This window comes from Heloderma suspectum, chromosome 4, assembly GCF_057233095.1.
Source record: "Heloderma suspectum isolate Gila_16-S chromosome 4, 16-S_ref, whole genome shotgun sequence".
NCBI classification, from domain to species: domain Eukaryota; kingdom Metazoa; phylum Chordata; class Lepidosauria; order Squamata; family Helodermatidae; genus Heloderma; species Heloderma suspectum.
In genome coordinates this window covers 246679727-246699937 of record NC_139461.1, presented here as the reverse complement: position 1 = coordinate 246699937, position 20211 = coordinate 246679727, and the positions used below count along the sequence as shown (strand labels likewise).

Here is a 20211-nt window from a genome sequence, read left to right as displayed (position 1 = left end):
CGTACAGGTCAGGAGACAGGTAAGGTGGTCTGGTACTCCCATCTCTTTCAGAATTTGCCACAGTTTGTTGTGATCCACACAATCAAAGGCTTTAGCGTAGTCAATGAAGCAGAAATAGATGTTTTTCTGGAATTCTCTTGCTTTCTCCATGATCCAGTGAATGTTGGCAATTTGATCTCTCGTTCCTCTGCCTCTTCGAAACCCAGCTTGTACTTCCGGTAGTTCTCGGTTCACATACTGCTGAAGCCTAGCTTGTAGGATTTTGAGCATCACCTTGCTGGCATGTGAAATGAGCGCAATTGTGTGGTAGTTTGAACACTCTTTGGCATTGCCCTTCTTTGGAATTGGAATGTAAACTGACCTTTTCCAGTCTTGTGGCCACTGTTGAGTGTTCCAAATTTGTTGGCATATTGAGTGCAGCACTTTAACAGCATCATCCTTTAGGATCTTAAATAGCTCAGCTGAAATACTGTCATCTCTGCTAGCTTTGTTGTTAGTAATGCTTCCTAAGGCCCACTTGATTTCACTCTCTAGGATGTCCGGCTCAAGTTCAGTGACCGCACTATCATGGCTATCAGGGACATTAAGAGCTTTCCTGTATAGTTCTTCTGTGTATTCTTTCCACCTCTTCTTAATCTCCTCTGCTTCTGTTAGGTCCCTGCCTTCTTTATCCTTTATCATGCCCGTCTTTGCACAAAATGTTCCCTTGATATCTCCGATTTTCTTGAAGAGATCTCTAGTCTTTACCATTCTGTTGTTTTCCTTGATTTCTTTGCATTGTTCATTTAAGAAGGCCTTCTTGTCTCTCCTTGCTATTCTCTGGAACTCTGCATTCAGTTGGATATATCTTCCCCTTTCTCCCTTGCTTTTCGCTTCCCTTCTTTCCTCAGCTACTTGTAAAGCCTCCTCAGACAGCCACTTGGCTTTCTCGCATTTCTTTTTCTTTGGGATGGATTTCGTTGCTGCCTCCTGAACAATGTTACGGACCTCCATCCAATGCATCCATAGTTCCTCAGGCACTCTGTCTATCAGGTCTAATCCTGAAATCTATTCGTCACCTCCACTGTATATTCATAAGGGATATGATTTAGGTCATACCTGAATGGTTTAGTGGTTTTCCCTACGTTCTTCAATTTAAGCCGAAATTTTGCAAGAAGCAGCTCATGATCTGAGCCATAGTCAGCTCCAGGTCTTGTTTTTACTGACTATATGGAGCTTCTCCATCTTTAGCTGCAAAGGACATAATCAATCTGATTTCAATATTGACCATCTGGTGATGTCCATGTGTAGAGTCGCCTCTTGTGCTGTTGGATAAGAGTGTTTGTTATGATCAGCGTGTTCTCTTGGCAAAATTCTATTAGCCTTTGTCCTGCTTCATTTTGTACACCAAGGCCATGCTTGCCTGTTATCCCGGTGATTTCTTGACTTCCTACTTTAGCATTCCAATCCCCTATGATGAGGAAGACATCTTTTTTTGGTGTTAGTTCTAGAAGGTGTTGTAGGTCTTCATAGAACCGATCAACCTCAGCTTCTTCGGCCTCAGTGGTTGGGGCATAGACTTGAATTACTGTGACGTTGAATGGTTTGCCTTGGATTTGTACTGAGATCATTCTGTCATTTTTGAGATTGTACCCCAGTACTGCTTTTCCCACCCTTTTGTTGACTATGAGTGCTACTCCATTTCTTCCTAGGGATTCTTGCCCACAGTAGTAGATATGATGGTCACATGAATTAAATTCGCCCATGCTTGTCCATTTTAGTTCGCTGATTCCCAAGATGTCGATGTTCAGTCTTGCCATCTCATGTTTGACCACCTCCAGCTTACCTTGATTCGTTGATCTTACATTCCAGGTTCCTAAACAATATTTATTTATTTATTTTATTTCTATACCGCCCAATAGCCGAAGCTCTCTGGGCGGTTCACAAAAATTAAATCCAAGCAACACACAATAAAACAATTTAAAATATACAGAACATTAAAACCACAATATAACAATACAACCACAATAAAACCTAGCAGCAGTGCAGGAGTTTAAAATACAGATTTAAAACAGCAAAGATAAAAATTTAGAAAGCTAAAATGCTAAAATGCCTGGGAAAATAAAAAGTTCTTCACCTGGCACCGAAAGGAATACAATGTAGGCTCCAGGCGAACCTCACTAGGGAGCTCATTCCAGAGCCAGGGTGCCACAGCAGAAAAAGCCCTCCTCCTAGTAGTCACCCGCCTCACTTCCTTTGGCAGGGGCTCACGGAGAAGGGCCGCTGATGATGATCTTAAGGTCCGGGCAGGCACATATGGGAGGAGGCGATCCTTCAGGTAACCTGGCCCCAAGCCATTAAGGGCTTTGAATGTTAACACCAGCACTTTGAATCGGGCCCGGAAATGGACTGGCAGCCACTGCAGCTGGAAAAGTACTGGCATAATATGAGCTCGCAGGCCAGTCCCTGTTAACAATCTTGCTGCCCTATTTTGGACCAGCTGAAGTTTCCGAACCATTTTCAAAGGCAGCCCCACGTATAACGCATTGCAGTAATCCAGACAAGAAGTTATCAGAGCATGGATAACTGTAGCAAGGCTATCTCTGTCCAGATAAGGGCGTAGTTGGTATACCAGCCTAAGCTGATAAAAAGTGCTCCGTGCCACTGAGTTCACCTGTGCCTCAAGTGACAGTTCTGGATCCAAGAGCACCCCCAAACTACGAACCTGATCCTTTAGGGGGAGTGCAACCCCCTCCAGAACAGGTTGAATATCACCTAGCTGGGCAGACGAACCACCCACTAACAGTACCTCCGTCTTGTCTGGATTGAGTTTCAATTTATTAGCCCTCATCCAGTCCATTACCATGCCCAGGCACTGATTCAGAACAGTCACTGCCTCACCTGGGTTTGATGTAAAAGAGAGGTAGAGCTGGGTGTCATCTGCATATTGATGGCACCTCAGCCCACACCTCCAGATAACCTCCCCCAGCAGTTTCATGTAGATGTTAAACAGCATGGGGGATAAAATAGAGCCCTGTGGAACCCCATGGCACAATTGCCATGGCACAGAGCAGTAATCCCCCAGCACCACCTTCTGGAATCGGCCATCCAAGTAGGAGCGGAACCACTGTAGTGCAGTGCCTCCTACTCCCAACCCAGACAACCTCTCCAGAAGGATACCATGGTCAATGGTATCAAAAGCCGCTGAGGGGTCCAGGAGAATCAACAGGGTCGCACTCCCCCTGTCCCTCTCCTGGCAGAGGTCATCCCACAGGGCGACCAAGGCAGTTCCGTTCCAAAACCAGGCCTGAAGCCCAATTGAAATGGATCTAGATAATCCGTTTCATTCAACAGTGCCTGGAGCTGTCCTACAACCACCCGCTCAAGCACCTTGCCCAGGAAGGGGATGTTGGCCACTGGCCTATAATTGTTAACATCCTCTGGGTCCAGGTTAGGCTTTTTCAGGAGTGGTCTAATTACTGCCTCTTTTAAAGTGGTAGGCACCACTCCCTCTCTCAAGGAGGAATTTACAACCTCCTGGACCCAGCCAGACAACCCCTCCTTGTTTGATTTAATAAGCCATGAAGGGCAAGGGTCAAGCACACAAGTGGTCGATCGGACTTGGCCAAGCACCTTGTCCGCATCCTCAGGCCTCAAATATTGTTCTTTGCAGCATCGGATTTTCTTTTCAACACCAGACACATCCACAGCTGAGTGTCCTTTCGGCTTTGGCCCAGCCACTTCACTCTTTCTGGCGCTACTTGGAAATTCCCTCTGCTCTTCCCCAGTAGTATATTGGACACCTTCTGACCTGAGGGGCTCATCTTCTGGCATCATATCTTTTAGCCTTGTGATACGTTCCATGGGGTTTTCTTGGCAAGAATACTGGAGTGGGTTGCCATTTCCTTCTCCAGTGGACCACATTTTGTCAGAACTCTCTGCCATGACCTGTCCGTCTTGGGTGGCCCTGCATGGCATAGCTTATGGCTTTACTGAGTTACGCAAGCTCCTTCGCCACAACAAGGCAGTGATCCATGAAGGGGTGTGTTGGACTACAAGTCCCATAATTCACAGCTACCCTGGCCACATCTCAAAGTTGGATGAGGCTGGAATAGAATAATGGTGTATCTTTCTGTCTATACAATTGCTCTTCCGTTCTTGTGAGAGGGCTGGTTTGCATGACTTGTGTGGCAGGCTCTTTTTCTTTCTGGGATCTTATGTCTTTCTGGGACCTGCTTATGTCAGGTGGGCATAAAATGGCTCTGCTATGGGCACAATGCTCAGTTCAATACATTCCTTCAAATATCCCTATAGGTGATTAAGTGTGCTGAACAGTGGCCTGTGCTTACAATAGAGCAGGAATGCAACTGCTTTGTCATGAGAATACTTGAACCCAGGCAGAGTAGTGTAGTGGCTATAGTGTCGGGTACGGAAATGGAAATGGGTGAATGGTTCAAATCTCCATTCACCCATGTATCTCCCTAAGTGCTCTTGCGCATGTCACTATCTCTCAGCCTCATGTATGGCACAAGTTGTTGGGAGGTGAAAACTGGTGTCCACTGGAGGAAGTCATTGGGACACAAATATAATCAATAAAATAAATTTCAACCCTGATAGAACTAAAGTAGGTTGTCAAATGCCGGTGCCTCTGTTATGTAACTCAACCCTGACTACCAGAAAAGGAGTGGTGTGAATGGTGGAAGAGCGCATGTTTTGCATGCAGAAGGTTCTAGGTTCAATCCTGGCATCCAGTGGAGGCTGGTGGCTCCAATGTCAGTGAGGTGGTGAATCTGCTCCGGGTTTCAGCCAGAACTCTAAAAGAGGTATCCAAGCTACCAGAGTTCTCATTGGTTCTGACTGAAACCTGGAGCAGATTCACTGCCCCGCTGACATTGGACCCACCAGTTTCCACTGCTGGCATCTCCAGTTGAAGGATGGGGTGATGGGGAAGACCTCCGCCTGAGGCCCTGGAGAGCCGCTGCCACTCAGAGTAGACATTACTATGCTAGATGGACAAACAGTCTGACCTGGTATGAGGAAACTCCCAGGGTCCTAATGTGGTTCAGCACATGTCCACGGCATCCCACAACCTCATGTTCTACCCGCCATACCACTCATTATGTGTGACTGAATCCTTCTAATCCAAAGTGGGTCTTTTCTGCTCAAGTCAAAGAACTGGACTTTCCGTTTGGTTTGGTATGGTATGGAATTCCTGTGGTGCTGATATGCTGTGGATAAAACCTCGGATGGAAAAACATTCACAGAACTGATTATGGCCATGTATTTTTCCATTCTAATCAAAGTTCCACATGTGAATCTTTTCCTCCATTTGCCCCTGAGAAAATGCTCACCATAACTATCATACCTCAAACACGTGGAGCAAGTTGGAGATGTAGTTTGCAGGGTTGTTGTGTGTGGGTTGTTTTTTTTTTAAGAGAGAGAATTGAATGCATGATGATAAGAACCAACCTTGGCCTCCAAAACATGGCCTTAACATAAATCAGCATTTGCTTTTTTCTGATTAAATAGTTCTTTTTGAGATAAAAGGCCTCTTAAGGCTTTGGTGAAAGATTGCAGTGTGAAGTGTTGTTGACCCATTGATAAGGTTCTGATCTGTGTCTTTGCTGCATGTGGGTGGAGAAAACAGCATCTTCCAGGGTATATAAGAAGGGACCCAGGGAAACCAACTCTCACCTAGTGTCATAAGACCAACCTTCAGTAGCTAAAGAATTCACTTTAGAAACTGCACACAAGAAAAAAGCACCATGAAGTGGCTGATCCTTGCCCTGGTGTGCTTTCACCTCGGCGACGGTGTTATCAGGAGGTGAGTGTGGAACAATGGCATCGCAGGCTTCCCAGGTGCTTCTCAGCTTCAGTTGTGCCTGGAGGCCAGAAGAAAAGGCCGGAGGTGGGGCGGGATAATAATAGTAACGTAGAATGGTTAGTAATATGGGTTAGGGATTAGGGTTATCACCTGTATGCATTCTGAACCAGCTGACCTTAAAAAATATTAGGCTAAAGCTCATGTCAGCCAATGGGTGATTTTAAATTAGGTAGAATTAAAAAGTGGGCCACTAAGCAATATTCAGAGGTTATTCTTTTTCTAGGAAAGTAGCAATCTATTGCCTGTTGGCTGTGTCTGTGGCTCAACACACTTTAAAAAAGAAGAAAAAAGAAACCAGTTCTCTTATTTATATTTTAGAGCCTAGGTACATGAAGGTACCATGAAGGTGCCATGGTGCACAGCTAAAGGTACCATGGTGCACAGCTCAATCCTTTCCATGTTTATTCAAAACTAAGTCCCACTGTGTTTAGTGGTGTTTACATTGCAATAAGGGCGCATAGGATTGCAGCCTAAGACATTTAGAACCAATGGAGGAAGTGAGTCATGACAACTAGTTTGTGTCCCATTGCTTTCAAGGGACTCACTCAAGCAACAATCCTACGCATGCTTAACTATGCATTGAGTTCAGCTGGATCCACTTCTGAACAAGCATGCGTGGGATGGAGATGTTAATCACGACTGCTTGACTTGGACTGGGGGCCCTAGACCATAAAAGTCAGAAACAGCACCGCCCTTCCTTTCTTGAGTTCTCAGGTGGAAAATATATCCATAAGGTGCAACATGTTTTGTGACTGAAACTTAAAAAAAAATCCTTTAAAGCCACAATATTTTATCTGAATACAAGAATTCTCAGGAAGCAAGTTAAACTCCAGGGTTTTTTGAGGGGTGGGGGTGAGGTTTGAAATGGAAAACCCCCGTATTTGGATTTTTTCCCAAGAAATTTGAATAAAATAGATATGACATTTCCTGCAAAAATGCATGGCATTTTCCAGTAATGTCTGTAATTACAAAAGATACATGTAAAGTTGCAATCCTATACCCTATACCCACTTATTTGGGAGTAAGCCCTACTGAAATCAATTGGTCCTGCATCTGAGTAGGCATGTATAGGATTGTGCTATTAATGTTCTGTCTTTCATTTTTCTTTCTGGTGAGTTGTAAGAGCTACACAAGTGATTAATATTAAGAATGGCACCTGTATTTCCTATGTGGGCCTGTTTCAGTGTCTTTTCATAATAACTGTTTTGCTGTATTAGAACAATGATCCATTGAGTTCAGCATCCTTTCTCAAAAGTAACCAGTCAAATGATGATGATGATGATAGCTATCCTTCTATCCTTTATTTGGGGGATAAATATCCTTTATTTGTCCCCAGCATATCGCTACCATCAAAGCGTCTTGGGGCATCTTAAACACCCTTTGTTACTTTTGCTGCAACATGGCTACACCACTGGAAACTGCGAATATGGAGATTCCATTTTTGGCAATGATGGTTAATAATAATTATTGTACTCAGAAATATATCAAAACCTCTCTTTCCTTTGGAGATCATAATCTAAATAGACAAAGAAAAGGAAGAAAAGAGAAGGACAAAGACAGGATCCAAAATGGTTCGGCTTATACCTTTTACTGAATCAGTTGTATTGGTTGGATAATAAGTATGCTTTAAAGATGGACAAAAGATTTCTTCAGGCAGGCAGGGAAAAAGAAGAAACCACTGACATCACAGAGCAGGTGCATGGAAGAGAAGGGGTGTGTGTGTGTGTGTGTGAAATGACACCTATTCTCACAAGTGCCGTTCTCAGATTTCCAGGGCATGATAACAATGCACAGTATCAGAGTTTATGTAATTCAAGTTTAGGGAGGCAGGTTAGACTGAATCCTGGTGGAATTAGATGGAAGTTAGTCTAATTGGCCAAGGTGTGCTATATCTCAGGTCAAGGAATTCCTTCAAGGATCCAAAGGTATCCCACTGAAAATACTCAGTGTGGGAAGAGCTTACAGCTGTCTTCCTGATTCTCTGTCTAACTCTCCATCCCATACAGAATTCCTCTGAAAAGGTTCAAGTCCATGCGGGAGGTGATGAAGGAGGAGGGGGTCCTTGAACAGTTCCTACAGAAGCACCATTATGATCCAGCCAGCAAATACTTCAACAACTTTGCCACCACATATGAGCCCCTGGCTAATTATATGGATGTGAGTATCTGACTGCTTGAAGGGAACCATAGTTATGGGAAGATGGGAACTGGAAAGAGAATTAGCTGGGATTTCAAGAAGCCGCCTTGAGTCCCAGTATTGGGGAAAAGGCAGGATATAAATAAATATAATAATAATAAGTGCTTGAGGGAATCGGAAGCCCAGTCCTAACTGAATGTCATTGCTTAGGTCCTAATATGGCACTATTAAAAACCGTGGACATTTCACCTTATGTTTTGACAGTGGAACTGTGGTCCTAGCTGTGCATAACTCTGGCCTAAAAGAGGTGGAAAAGGAGGTGAACTCAAAAGGGGGGGGCATGTATTATGATGTGGGAATCTAGCAGGTCACTGACACTGAACACAGTCGTTCATGCTCCCATCACTTGACATTGTACCAGGCTTGACAACGTGGTTATATTATACATGTTAATGGTGAAGTGGCCACATGGGCCATACTTTGAAAAGCTCCCAGAATCAGTTGGCATGTTTTCTAAAACCACTAACTCTGAAATACATATATTCTTTCTTAAAAATGGTTGTCTAGGGCCACTCCTGCAATACATCTGATAATAGTTATATATTTATTTATTTTGCCCAAACAAATAGTCATGGGTGGCATTTGCTTCTCATGTGTTGCAAAATGCTCTATTGAATGTGGTAAGAAAATAAGTGGCTAGCAATGAGGGGAGGCCACCAACGATGACGATGTCCTCCTTTCTCCAGATGTCCTATTATGGACAGATCAGCATTGGAACTCCCCCCCAGAACTTCTTCATTCTCTTTGACACTGGGTCATCCAACCTCTGGGTGTCATCCGTTCTACTGCCAGAGTGAGGCTTGCAGTGAGTATCCCCCACCCCAGTGACAAGGGAATGAACAGTATTGCATGAATCAGAGGAAGAATGCCTCTGTGGTTTGTATTTTGCTGCTGTCCAGCCGCAGATTTGGTTTCAGTTATGGGTGGGAAGAGAGGCTGAAATATACAAAATTACTAAAGCTTGGCATTGTTGTGAACTCACAAGTGACACCGTTCTGTTTCCCCCCAATTTCTGCCACTAGCAAACCATCCGTTATTCAACCCCAGCCAGTCTTCTACTTATTCCACCAATGGCCAAACCTTCTCTCTGCAGTATGGGACTGGTAGTCTCACTGGGGTCTTTGGCTACGATACTGTAACGGTAAGTAGCCGTGCTCTGCAGGAGGAAAGTATTTGCTTCATCTGACAGATCGTTGCTTTCTGCATCCGCAGCAGATTTATACAAATGCAGTGGCCAGGAAGGAATCCATTCTAACATTCCTAACAACCTCATGCAATGCACTGAGATCACATAGGTCGGTGACAAAGTACAATTACCTTGAGCACATCCAAAGCTGCAAATGCAGAAACCTATTAATTGTATAAAAATATGTGGAGTTATTTTACAGCAGAACTCAGTAATGGGTCATTAATAGCACCCCTTGAACCAGACAAAAGAACATTGAGAAAATTCACCCATTGCTAAGGCCATGCCACCTGGGAACTCTCTGAGAAAGCCCTGCATCCCCAGATCAGTATCCTTTATAAAGAAACTGGTCTGGAGAATGCTAAGTAACATCACGACTAAAGAGCGGACAGCGGAGACGTTAACTGGACAAGTGAGACCCTTGCATCCAGGTTCTCAGCATAAGCGTAGCTATGACAGTGCCCAGAGTTGGGCTGATGTCGCTACAACAGCAATCATCCTAAGTAAGGGAAATAGTTCTGCAATGCTGTGAATCAATTTCAATATTATTTAGCTGCTACCATGTTTTAGGCAAGAGGGGTTATATATTCAAATCTCAGTGCCACTGAACAGTCATCCTCAGACCTCTTGCCACTTGCCCCTCCCACATCCTTTTTCTTCCCAGTTTTGTGACACACAAACAGCTTGGCGTCATGCCGTTCTGCTAAATTTAAGTTGTCTGCTTTATAGTGGTGCCATCTTCTCTGTTGCACTAGTATGAGGATTGGTGTTTCACTGCAGAACAACATGGCAGGTACTAGTGCAGCGATGGTAATGCCTCATTCATAATACTGATTAGCCGATCCAGGGATTTACTGGACTAGTAAGTATTATTATTACTTTTGGAAGTAGTAAGAGAAGAAAGCTAATTGCATTCTTATCTGTCCGTGTTGTTCAGGAGCCCTTTTATGCTAGGGGTAGGCAACCTAATGCCTTCCAGATATTTTGTACTATAACTCCAACAATCCCTTACCATTAGCTATGGTGGCTATGGCTTATGGGAGTTGTAGTCCAAAACTTCTGAAGGGCACCAAGTTTCATATTTCTGCTTTATGTCAAATGGACAGAAAACCAAAAGAGGAACTCTTGAGACTTCAGTCCAACTGTGATGACTCTTTCCTACTGTTCCCTTCCAGATCCAAGGTGTTTCCATTACCAACCAAGAATTTGGCCTGAGCAAGACTGAGCCTGGCACCAACTTTGTCTACACCAAGTTCGATGGCAACCTGGGCTTGGCCTACCCTTCCATTTCCTCTGGTGGTGCTACCACCATCACGCAGGGGCTGCTGCAAGAGAACCTCCTTGATGCTCCCGTTTTCAGCTTCTACCTGAGTGGGTAAGGGTGGAGGCATTTTTTTGTCTTCGTGCATTGGTCCTGCCTCACATTATCCTGCCTCTATTCCTCTTAGATGTTTCTCAGGGCTCCTTTCACCCACAGTAAAGGTCAATAGCAACAAGAAGTCAGTCTCCTGTTTTGCTGCCACTGTTTTAAACTTGAAGAACACTTTCGTCCTCATTTCATCAGTGTTGGGCAAACTGGACAATGGAAAATTATTGATTCTTGGCTAATAACATAACCTAATTATTTCCTGTACAACACTATCCAGTGGCAAGACTTTCCCAGATGGCAATGGTGGGTTCTCTTTAGACCAGCCTTCCCCAACTGGATGCCCTCCATCTATGTTTGACTACAACTCCCATTGTTCACAGCCAGCAAGGGTCATGCTGGCTGGGGGTAGTGGAAGTTGTAGCCCAACACATTTGGAGGGCACAGGTTAGGGAAGGCTGCTTTAGACTATAGTTTGCAGGTCCAAATAGGTACATTTACTCAGAATAATTTACAAGAGAAATGGAATTTTTAAGTATGTCAAATGCACACTGTTACTTAGTTCAAATGCTGGTGCTGAGCACCTAACCTGTGAGGTCCTAGGCCAACACTCTAACCACTCCACTGCACTGGCTCTGGCGATGGTCTCTGGTTACAGTACTGCTGGAGTGGTTTACATGGCCACACAGCTTTGGTGACTTAAATGCAAAGTCACTTAAAAATAGAACAGAAGAGATGTTGGCTGCTCTGTGTCCAGCACCTCCCATTTTAGAAGCAGTCAGTGGGGACATCTCTGTCTCTTTCAGGTTTTTGTTCTGTGTTCTGTCCTTCAGATCAGGAGACTTCCCTGAATCTCAGCAATGGCGTAGCCTCCATAAATACATGAATAACAAAGTGCTTTTTCTCTTGCTCGTTTGCTCTATTAGGCAAGAGAGCTCCCAGAACGGCGGTGAACTTGTCTTGGGAGGGGTTGATCCCAACCTATACTCTGGTCAGATTGTCTGGACTCCCGTCACTCAAGAAGCTTACTGGCAAATCGGGATTCAAAGGTAAGCCTAGTCTCATAGATGATATCTACATGGAGGCTGATCAGAATTCGGTAGAAGCTCATCACTGAACACTGTGAACGGTGGGGGAACACCTGTGGCTCGGTGGCAGACCACAGGCTTGGCATGCAGAAGGCCCCAGGTTCCATGCCTGGCCTCTCCAAGAAGGGCGGGAAAAACTCCTGCCCAAAACCTGGAGAGCCATTGCGGCCAGTCAGTGTCAGCGATGCTGGGCTAGCTGGACCAGCGGCCTGACTCGGTATAAGGCAGCTTCCTGTCTTCCTATGCTTTGGATATGGCATTCTGGATTTTTTAGATCTTTTTCTGTTGGATCACTTGAGCAACTTTTTTTCCAGCAACAGCACATTTTGTATATTGTGAAACAAGGACCAAAGAACTTGTCCTTTGCTTTACAGCCCAACTGAAAATTATAGTTGAACTGAAATGCAAGCATTTCCCTATCGATTTATTTTTGGCTCTGGTGCAACTGTCTCTTCTTGTCCATGGATCCGGGAACAAGAAATGAGATTATTATAACCTAAAGGCAAACACTTGAACAAGACAACAATCCTGCTTTTGTTATGAAGCACTCATTTTAAATTAGGAAAAGACCATAGCAGCCCTGAGAACACCAAACGCAAGCAACAAAGCATGACATCTTTGGTTTTGCACCTCCGGGGGTATGTGTGTGTCTCCTTGAGCGATTTACTCTGAGCTGGCTGTGTTTGGAGGTCATTAGGGATACGTGACATTGTGGCCATCCAGCAGCCCCCTGGAGCTTATCAGGAAAAAATCACATTTCCTGAGACTGCTTAAAGTCCAATTCTTTTCCCTAAGTCTGGCTCTCTGCGGTATAGCTTTTGTGTGCCCCAACCCCTGCATTTACCTCGGCTATGCTAGCCCTGCCCAGGGGTGCGCCTTTCAACATGACCCAGGTCAAGCGGTGTTTCCTGTGTGTTTCCTGTCTCTGCACAAACCAATTAGTGTCTACTCAGAAGTAACTCCCATTGAGCTCAGTGAGGCTTGTCCCCTGAATGCCAACATTGGAATTTACAGAGATCACCCTCAATTGAAATGGCACAGTTTAAAGCACAAATTCCCTAACTGCTTTAAAGTGTGAGATCTCGAGGTTCCGATTCTCCTTTGTTTGCTTTATTGCCATAGGAAGTAACTACTTCACACCTTCGTTATAGAGATCCTGTGCCGCACTGGGTTAGAAAGGGGGCTGGTTTCCCATCCCTGTGTTCTCCCCCCCCCCCAGTCTTTCCCAGCACAAGCATATGTGTATCTACTTGGAAGTAACTCCCATTGTGGTCAGTGAGGCTTTCTCCTGAAATGCAGGTGTATTTGGAGCTTCAGGGGAAAGGAGAAAAGGGAGGAGAGAGTGGGGGAAGCCTCTCCTATTGGTTGAGCAGCCCCTGCCAGTCAGATGACGTTGACTCCAACCCCCACCCCCACCCAGAAGTATGTTCTGTGAAGCGACTTTTACTGGTGCAGAGCCCTCGCTAGTGGAGCCCTGCATGGACCGAAGCGCAGCAAAGTTGATTCCTTTTTAAAAATCTGGTACTCCTCTATTCACTTATCCTTCTGTAGCATGGAAACACCCCCGTGGTCTCACCACGTAACAGAACTATAACTGCTAACATCTCTTACACTTTCTTTCACCAGCTTCTATATTGGCAACCAGATCAGCAACTGGTGCAGCCAAGAGTGCCAGGCGATTGTGGATACTGGAACCTCCCTTCTCACTGCTCCACAGCAGGTCTTTGGAGAGCTGATGCAGTACATTGGAGCTGAGCAGGACAGCAATGGCCAGGTAGGGGGAAGCACCTGTGCAGAAGGAGGAGGAGAACTCTGCACCACTAACCTGAGAAAACAGACACCTAATAAGGGATGTCGAACCTCAGGCCCATGGTCCCAATCCGGCCCTCCAGGGTTCCTCAGATGGCCACACACCTTTCTCCTGACTGCCCACTTCCTGGTGTGTGTTTTTTTGCACCGTCCCTCCTCTTTTAAAAGGGTGGAATGTCTCCCCTGAGGCTCAATTACTGGCAGTCAGAGCTTCAAGCTCAAATATGCTGGTATATTTGGGGGGGGGGTTGCCTTGCTTTATTGCCTTTGGCCCCACTCCATTTTCCCTTCAGCCCAGCCCACTACTGGAATGCAGCCGCCAAGAGCTTCTCCAAAATGTGATTAGGTCCTTGGGCTGAAAGAGGTCTGACATCCCTGACATAGTATGTTGTTGTTTGACTCCACAGTTTGGGTGTACATTCTAGTGCGCTAAAGCCCAGGGATGGAGTCTAGACTCCCCCAGAAACTCACTGAACTTGCTTGGGCAATGAGGATGGGTGGGGAGATGGGAGTGCGATCCAGAAGTCAGAACATGCTTAGGTTAACTCTCTGCCCCTGCCTCTAACTCTCAGCTTGGCTTTGGACAAACCACAGAAGCCTTGCATTCCAGCTTTACCCTCCAGGAAAGGGGGCCTTAGAATCCTTGTGGTTTTTGGAATGTCTGAAGCTCAGTCATGACTGAAATATCCTGCAACTTTGCTCTTGTCCTATTTCTCCTACCCACAGTATGTCGTCAGCTGCAGCAACATCCAGAACATGCCCACCATCACTTTTATCATCAGCGGAAACAGTTTCCCCCTGAGTCCTTCTGCCTACGTCCTTCAGGTTCGTGATTCCCTTGAACAGCTAATCCCTGTCTTGGTGGTATCAGACCCTGGAAATTGCCTTAGCTTTGCAGGACACATCAGTACTTAGGGCCAGTTGTCCACTCTACATACTACTCGTTTGTGGCAAAATGAATTCTCATGCTGTACTTCACATGACCTTTTCCTGCATCAAGATTGTCTACACATAGAGGGGGAATATCATATTTGAAGCAGTCTTTATAGTACCATTAGGAAATGCCTGCCACACTGATCTGGAGGGAAGTAGCTACTTGGGAAGTAGTTGGTGCTTGTACCCTAGAGGTGGAACGGGCAGTGTATCAGCAGTGGGGAAGATGACAGCACCACTGATTGCTGGGCTGCTGTTTGCATCCTCCACTTCAGAGCTGCAAGGAAAAGTGGCCCTTCCCCTGGGTATAGTCAAGGTACAGCAGTTCCATGCAAAGCTGCTAGCACAGATGCACTGATCCAGATGTGTTACTTTAAAAAAACAAAAACCTACACACCAAACACCAACTCTTGAAAAGATTACAAAACTATTAAAATTCAAATTTTAGAGGGTAGTTGTGTCAATCTATTGCAGAAAAAACAACGAAGAGTCTTGTGGAACTTTGAAGACTAACAGTGTTATTATTTTGGCATAACATCTCAGGGACTATGGGCCACTTCATCAGAAGCATGGAGTATTATGGGGAGTTCCAGGTATCTGATGAAGTGGGCTAGAGTCCAGAAACGTTTATGCCAGAATTATAAAATTGTTAGTCTTTACGGTGACACAAGACTTTGTTATGTCTGCCTCCTACACACACACACACACACGCACACTGAATACTGAAATTTACTGTTTGCATCTTAAGCTCGCTACTCTGGGGTTCCGTGTTTGTGCTGCCCTGTTGACGAGGCCTGTGCTTTTTCCTTGACAGAACAATGGTGGATACTGCAGCATCGGCATCATGCCCACTTACCTGCCATCCCAGAATGGGCAGCCTCTCTGGATCCTTGGTGACGTCTTCCTCAGGTCCTACTACTCCGTGTATGATCTGGGCAAAAATCGGGTTGGCTTTGCAGCAGCAGCATAATGCTTCCAGCAGCCTCACTGGCTGCTTCGGGCGGAGTCTTGCTTCTTCCCCTCCGATTGTTCATCCTGGTGCACACTGAGTCCACGGGCCTCTTTCTAAGGGCTTGAGCGCAGTTCCTCTGCAAAACCTGAAATATCTTCCATGAACATCCACAACACGAGTTGGCTTCTCTCCAATGTAATTGCAAGCAAATAAAAAGTAATTGCACTAATGATAATTTGGTCTGTGTGAATTTTTGCCTGACCTGCTTGTGAGAAAACTGCATACAAATAATGTCTGGGAGAAATGTGACATCCCAAAGTATTTCCTAAAGCACAGTATGAAACTATTTAGATTTTCCCCTGTTCCTATGACTCAGGAAGGGTTACAAAATATCCTTTGCATCATTTATCTTCAGATTACCCCCAAATTATCACCCCATTGTGTTCTCCTAGGACAGAGGGACCAAAACAGTTGTAGTGTAACAACTTACTGAGTACATTACTCCCCCCCACTTTTTTTGTCTAGTCAAATTAGATCAGATCCTTCCTTTACAGTCCATGGGTCTAAAAGCTTACTTACGAATGGCCTTTTCTGTTGATCTTTCAGGGCATCTGATTTCTACAGGGAAGGCTACATGCTCTGGAGTTGGAAAAAAAAGAAGCGTATCACAGAGAGATTTCATGGACCATGGTGGCAAACCCAGGTTCTCCCTATGATATATATCGTTTTAGAGAATTGCCCCCACATTTCCACTTTGAAACTGGTGATGAATCTCTTACACTGCTTCTGAGCGTGCCTCACAGTTCTCTGCAAGGTGGAGGCAGGACTGTTATATTCACTGAACAGGGATGGAGCTGAGGGAAAGGATGCCAGAGAAATCTGCAGTGGATTCAAATGAGTTCAGGTTTTTATGAATCCGACCTATAGATTCCACAGTGGACTGGGTTTTTACAAGTTGCATGGATTCCGTGGACTTGTGGACCTTTTAAAAAAAACGTTTGGGAGGAATTTGCACAAATACAAACAGAAATGAACTTCTCATACATTCCTTAAAAAAAGTCTGATTCCATCAATGAGCAGACAACAGAACAAAACATGCTTGATAATCCATGAAACACAGAATGGATTTAACAAAATCTGTACATCCCTAGCTGAGGCACAATTGGGTTATGAGCTAGCCTGTGCAGTATCATGTAGATGGCACTTGAAACAGCACATGGTGCCTGCTTCGTGCCACTGACGTCAAGTGAAGCACCAAAAAGCCTGGCCCTACCATTAGTCAGTGAGGCAACCCTCTCAGGAGACCATGGCCGCAACCCCCAGCTGTTCTTCCTGAGCACCCCCCCCCCCGCTTGGAGAATAGAGCTGTGTGTGCCACATGGGCTGTCCTGCACCCCATAAGCGAGCTTGCGGCCCTCAGGGGTGGTGGAGGACACTATATGCTCACCAGTGCCGAAGTGAGATTCAGCTGCCCGTCCAATTCACTTCTGTAGATGGACTTGGTAGTGGGGTGGGCGGGCACCATCTTGTCCTTTGCGCCAAGCAGCAAAACGCCTTGGGTCAGCCTGACACAATTCTCTCACATTGTCACGTCAGCACCAGCACCATGAAAGTACACTGCCGGTGTGAAAGTATTCCATACAGTGGGGATGAATCATGTGACAAGCTATGATATCTGGTAAGACAGCTGTGTGAAGAAGATACCACCATGTGGCATTTCAAGAGCATCTGCATGATACATGTGGCCATCTCTAATTAGCTTGTAGACTCTAACCTAGACATCCCAGCAGAATTCATTCATTCATAGTGGTTAAGACGCTGAACTGCAGACCAGAAGGTCGGCAGGGCAGCAGTTCGAGACCCGAGTGCTGCATGACAGAGTGAGCTCTCGTCTTCAGTCCCAGCTCCTGCCAACCTAGCAGCTCAAAAGCAAGAAATTGCAAGTAGATAAATAGGCACCGCTTCGGTGGGAAAGGTAACAGCGTTCTGTGCACCTCGGTGTTCAGTCATGCCGGCCACATGACCATGGAAGCGTCTTCGGACAGCGCTGGCTCTTCGGCTTAGAAATGGAGATGAGCACCACACCCTAGAGTCGGACACGCCTGGTTGGGGACACCTTTTTTTTTCCTCCAAGGAGCCCAAGGCAGCTTATATGATCCTCCTTTCCATTTTACCCTCACAACAACCCTGTGAGATAGGTTAGTCCAAGAGTTAGTGGCTGGCGCAAAGCCACCCAGAGAGCTTCATGGCTGAGTGGGCACTAGAACCCAAATCTCCAGAGTCCCAGTCCAACACCCTAACCACTATACCACACTAGCTCTCTTAACGCAGGCTTTTTTGTACTCAGTACAGTTCATCTGGGGCTGTAGAATGGGAGAAAAAAAGGTGTGCGGTATGTGGCGTCTCTATAAGCATAGGTATGTGACTGAAGGACAGTAGTCTCTAATTTCTAGTCTCTTTTTCAGGGGTGCAGAACCAATTTCAGCCAGAGGGCCAAATTCTGTTTTGAAGAAGCTCTGGGGGGGGGGTGACTTTCTAGTGAGGGGCAGGGCCAAAGGAAAAGGGGGCAGGACAAAAAACAAAGAATACCAACATATTCTAGTTTAAACCCCTTACTGCCCGTATCTAGGCCTTAGGAGAGGCATTTCAGCATTTGGGGGTGGGGTATAAAAGTCAGGAATCAAAACAATTGGTGGGTGGGGGAAAGGGGGTCGGGCCTTCTGAAGAATCCCAGAGGGATGGATTTGGCCCCTGGGCCTGAGGTTTTGCACCCCTGCTCTACTGTATAGTTAATAACAACTGGATAGTAACTCTTATAAGAATATCATGAGGTTGTTGGCCGTAGGTGCCTCCTAAAGATTACCCCCCCCCAAGGTACAGTTTACTCTTTCCCCTGTCTGAAGTTACTCTTCAGCATATGCAGAATGGCTGGAGATGGTGCTTACAGGGTTGTAGTACATATTGCCTGGCTTCTTTATACCCATGCGGAACATACCCATGTGGAGTGTAATTTTTTCTTACCCACCATGCACAAATATTCTTATGGGATAATTCTGTTGCCTATGAATAGTCCAGCTCCATGGGGACACACAAGGTAAGGCTGCAGTGCTAACTGAGGAACACTGGAAGGAACCAACAACCACATAGCCAGCTCAGCCATGAGGGAATGGGAAGCGACAAGCTCAGGTGTGGATTTCGGGGGCACATTTCAGTGCAACTGGTGGCTGGGGATTTCTAATACAAACCTGCTGCCTAGTGCTATGGATCTTCTGATGGCATGCAAATATATATCCTACCTGCCCCCCTTTTTTTATCAGGTAGACAACTATTAGAAGTTAGGAGAACCATCACTTTCTCAGCTTATTTCCTTATCTGCAGTTCTATTGTGCTTGTGTTTCTTAACAGATGTAACATTTGCTAAAAGTAAATCACTGTGTTTTGTTCTGAAGGGGATTTTAAATAACTTATCTTGTGCCATATTAATGTCAATCAAAATGTGCCCATCTTTAGGGCAGTTGTGTGGACAGAGGTTTGGAGTTGGCAGTGTTCTAACTGGGCACCCCAATGAGATCTCTCTCCCCACTCCATGAAGCTATTTAATTCAATGGATGCTAGTAACTATTGATTTTTAAGTATATTAAAGTTGATCTAGTCCCAGTGGTGAAATCTGACCTGTCTAATTTTCCCTACTTTCAATGCAATCCTATACATGTCTACTTTCATTCAATGAGGCGTAGGCTAGGGCCATTTCTACATGTACACTTGTGATTTGTCACTCCTGGAAGTTTGCAGGACCTATACATGAATGATGTCATCCTCCTCCAGGGCATCTCCCTCTCATTGCAAACATTATCACATTTTTTTTTATATTATTTCAAAAGATGGATGGCTCCTAGCACTACCAATCAAAAAACTTGGTGCAGCTATTCCATCTTTTCCTCCGTAACAGATTTCTGTAGAAAGAAGAAGCACTGAAGAAATAGTGGGTAAATACTGGAGGGTTGCAAGTGGAAGATGACTTCATCTGGACCTCCTGTAAAATTCCGTGAATGAGACAGGGAGGTTGAACAATTAAAAAAACCTCATCTGGAAGCACCCTGATTCAGCTACATGCACGGAGCAGAGGTACTGTATATTTCTTGAATTCATTGCTAAAGGGCAACAGAGATGAGTGCTGAGCAAAAAATGCCCCCTTTGCTGCTCCTTTTGCAGGCCACAAAAGGGGGATATTTGGGCTGATGGGGAGAATTTATGAGGTGCAGGTGCAAAACACTGCCACCAACCAGAGCTCTTCCTGGTGGCTGATGACAGCTGCCATTTAAATTTCTCAGAAGCCCTTAGGACTAATGCTATCTTAGATGGCTTAAAGGGGGATTAGACAAATTCACGGAGGATAAAGCTATCAGTGGCTGCCAGTCATGATGGCTGAATCACCAAGATTAGAGGCAGTATGACTCTCAATATCAGTTGCTGGGGTCAATGTCAGCTCCACGTTTTTGAAGGCCCCTGGGCAAGGCCCCCTCAATCGGCCCCCTCTCTCAGTGAGTCCACCTTCTCACTGCCCTTGTCACCAGCTGCTCTTGTTCCTTGTCCTCTTTCTCATCATTGCCACCACTTGGTTGCTTGACAGGCAGAGAGCCAGTGGGCAAGCAGGCCGTGGCATCTACTGCTTCTCCTTCTCCCCACCACTGTTGTCTGGGCCAGAGCAAGAGGCAGATGAACAAGCAGGTTGCAGTGATGAAGAGGAGGAGCAACTCCAGGGGGCTCTTGTCAATGGGCCCCTGCTGGCATGTGGGCCCTCAGCAGGTGCCCAACCAT

General features: G+C 45.5%; 2 protein-coding genes across 6 annotated transcripts; one reads left to right on the top strand and one right to left on the bottom strand.

Annotated features, from left to right (window-relative positions):
• Positions 1–501: 501 nt before the first annotated feature.
• LOC146348443 (uncharacterized) lies at positions 502–17019 on the bottom strand. Of its 5 annotated transcripts, none has more exons than XM_084853149.1 (4): positions 16841–17019; positions 15973–16032; positions 15298–15547; positions 502–13524 (listed from the first exon to the last, which is right to left on the bottom strand). In XM_084853149.1, the coding sequence occupies exon 4, from the start codon at positions 2993–2995 to the stop codon at positions 2084–2086; it is 912 nt and encodes a 303-aa protein (XP_084709275.1). In that variant the 5' UTR covers positions 2996–13524; positions 15298–15547; positions 15973–16032; positions 16841–17019; the 3' UTR covers positions 502–2083. The 5 variants fall into 5 exon arrangements, with proteins under 5 accessions (XP_084709275.1, XP_084709276.1, XP_084709277.1 ...); XM_084853150.1 differs by having other exon boundaries at positions 502–13487; XM_084853151.1 differs by having other exon boundaries at positions 502–5861.
• LOC146348444 (gastricsin-like) lies at positions 5745–15411 on the top strand. The gene is made up of 9 exons (XM_084851667.1): positions 5745–5803; positions 7870–8024; positions 9082–9200; positions 9975–10055; positions 10421–10620; positions 11538–11660; positions 13326–13473; positions 14235–14333; positions 15256–15411. The coding sequence occupies exons 1-9, from the start codon at positions 5745–5747 to the stop codon at positions 15409–15411; spliced, it is 1140 nt and encodes a 379-aa protein (XP_084707793.1).
• Positions 17020–20211: the final 3192 nt, after the last annotated feature.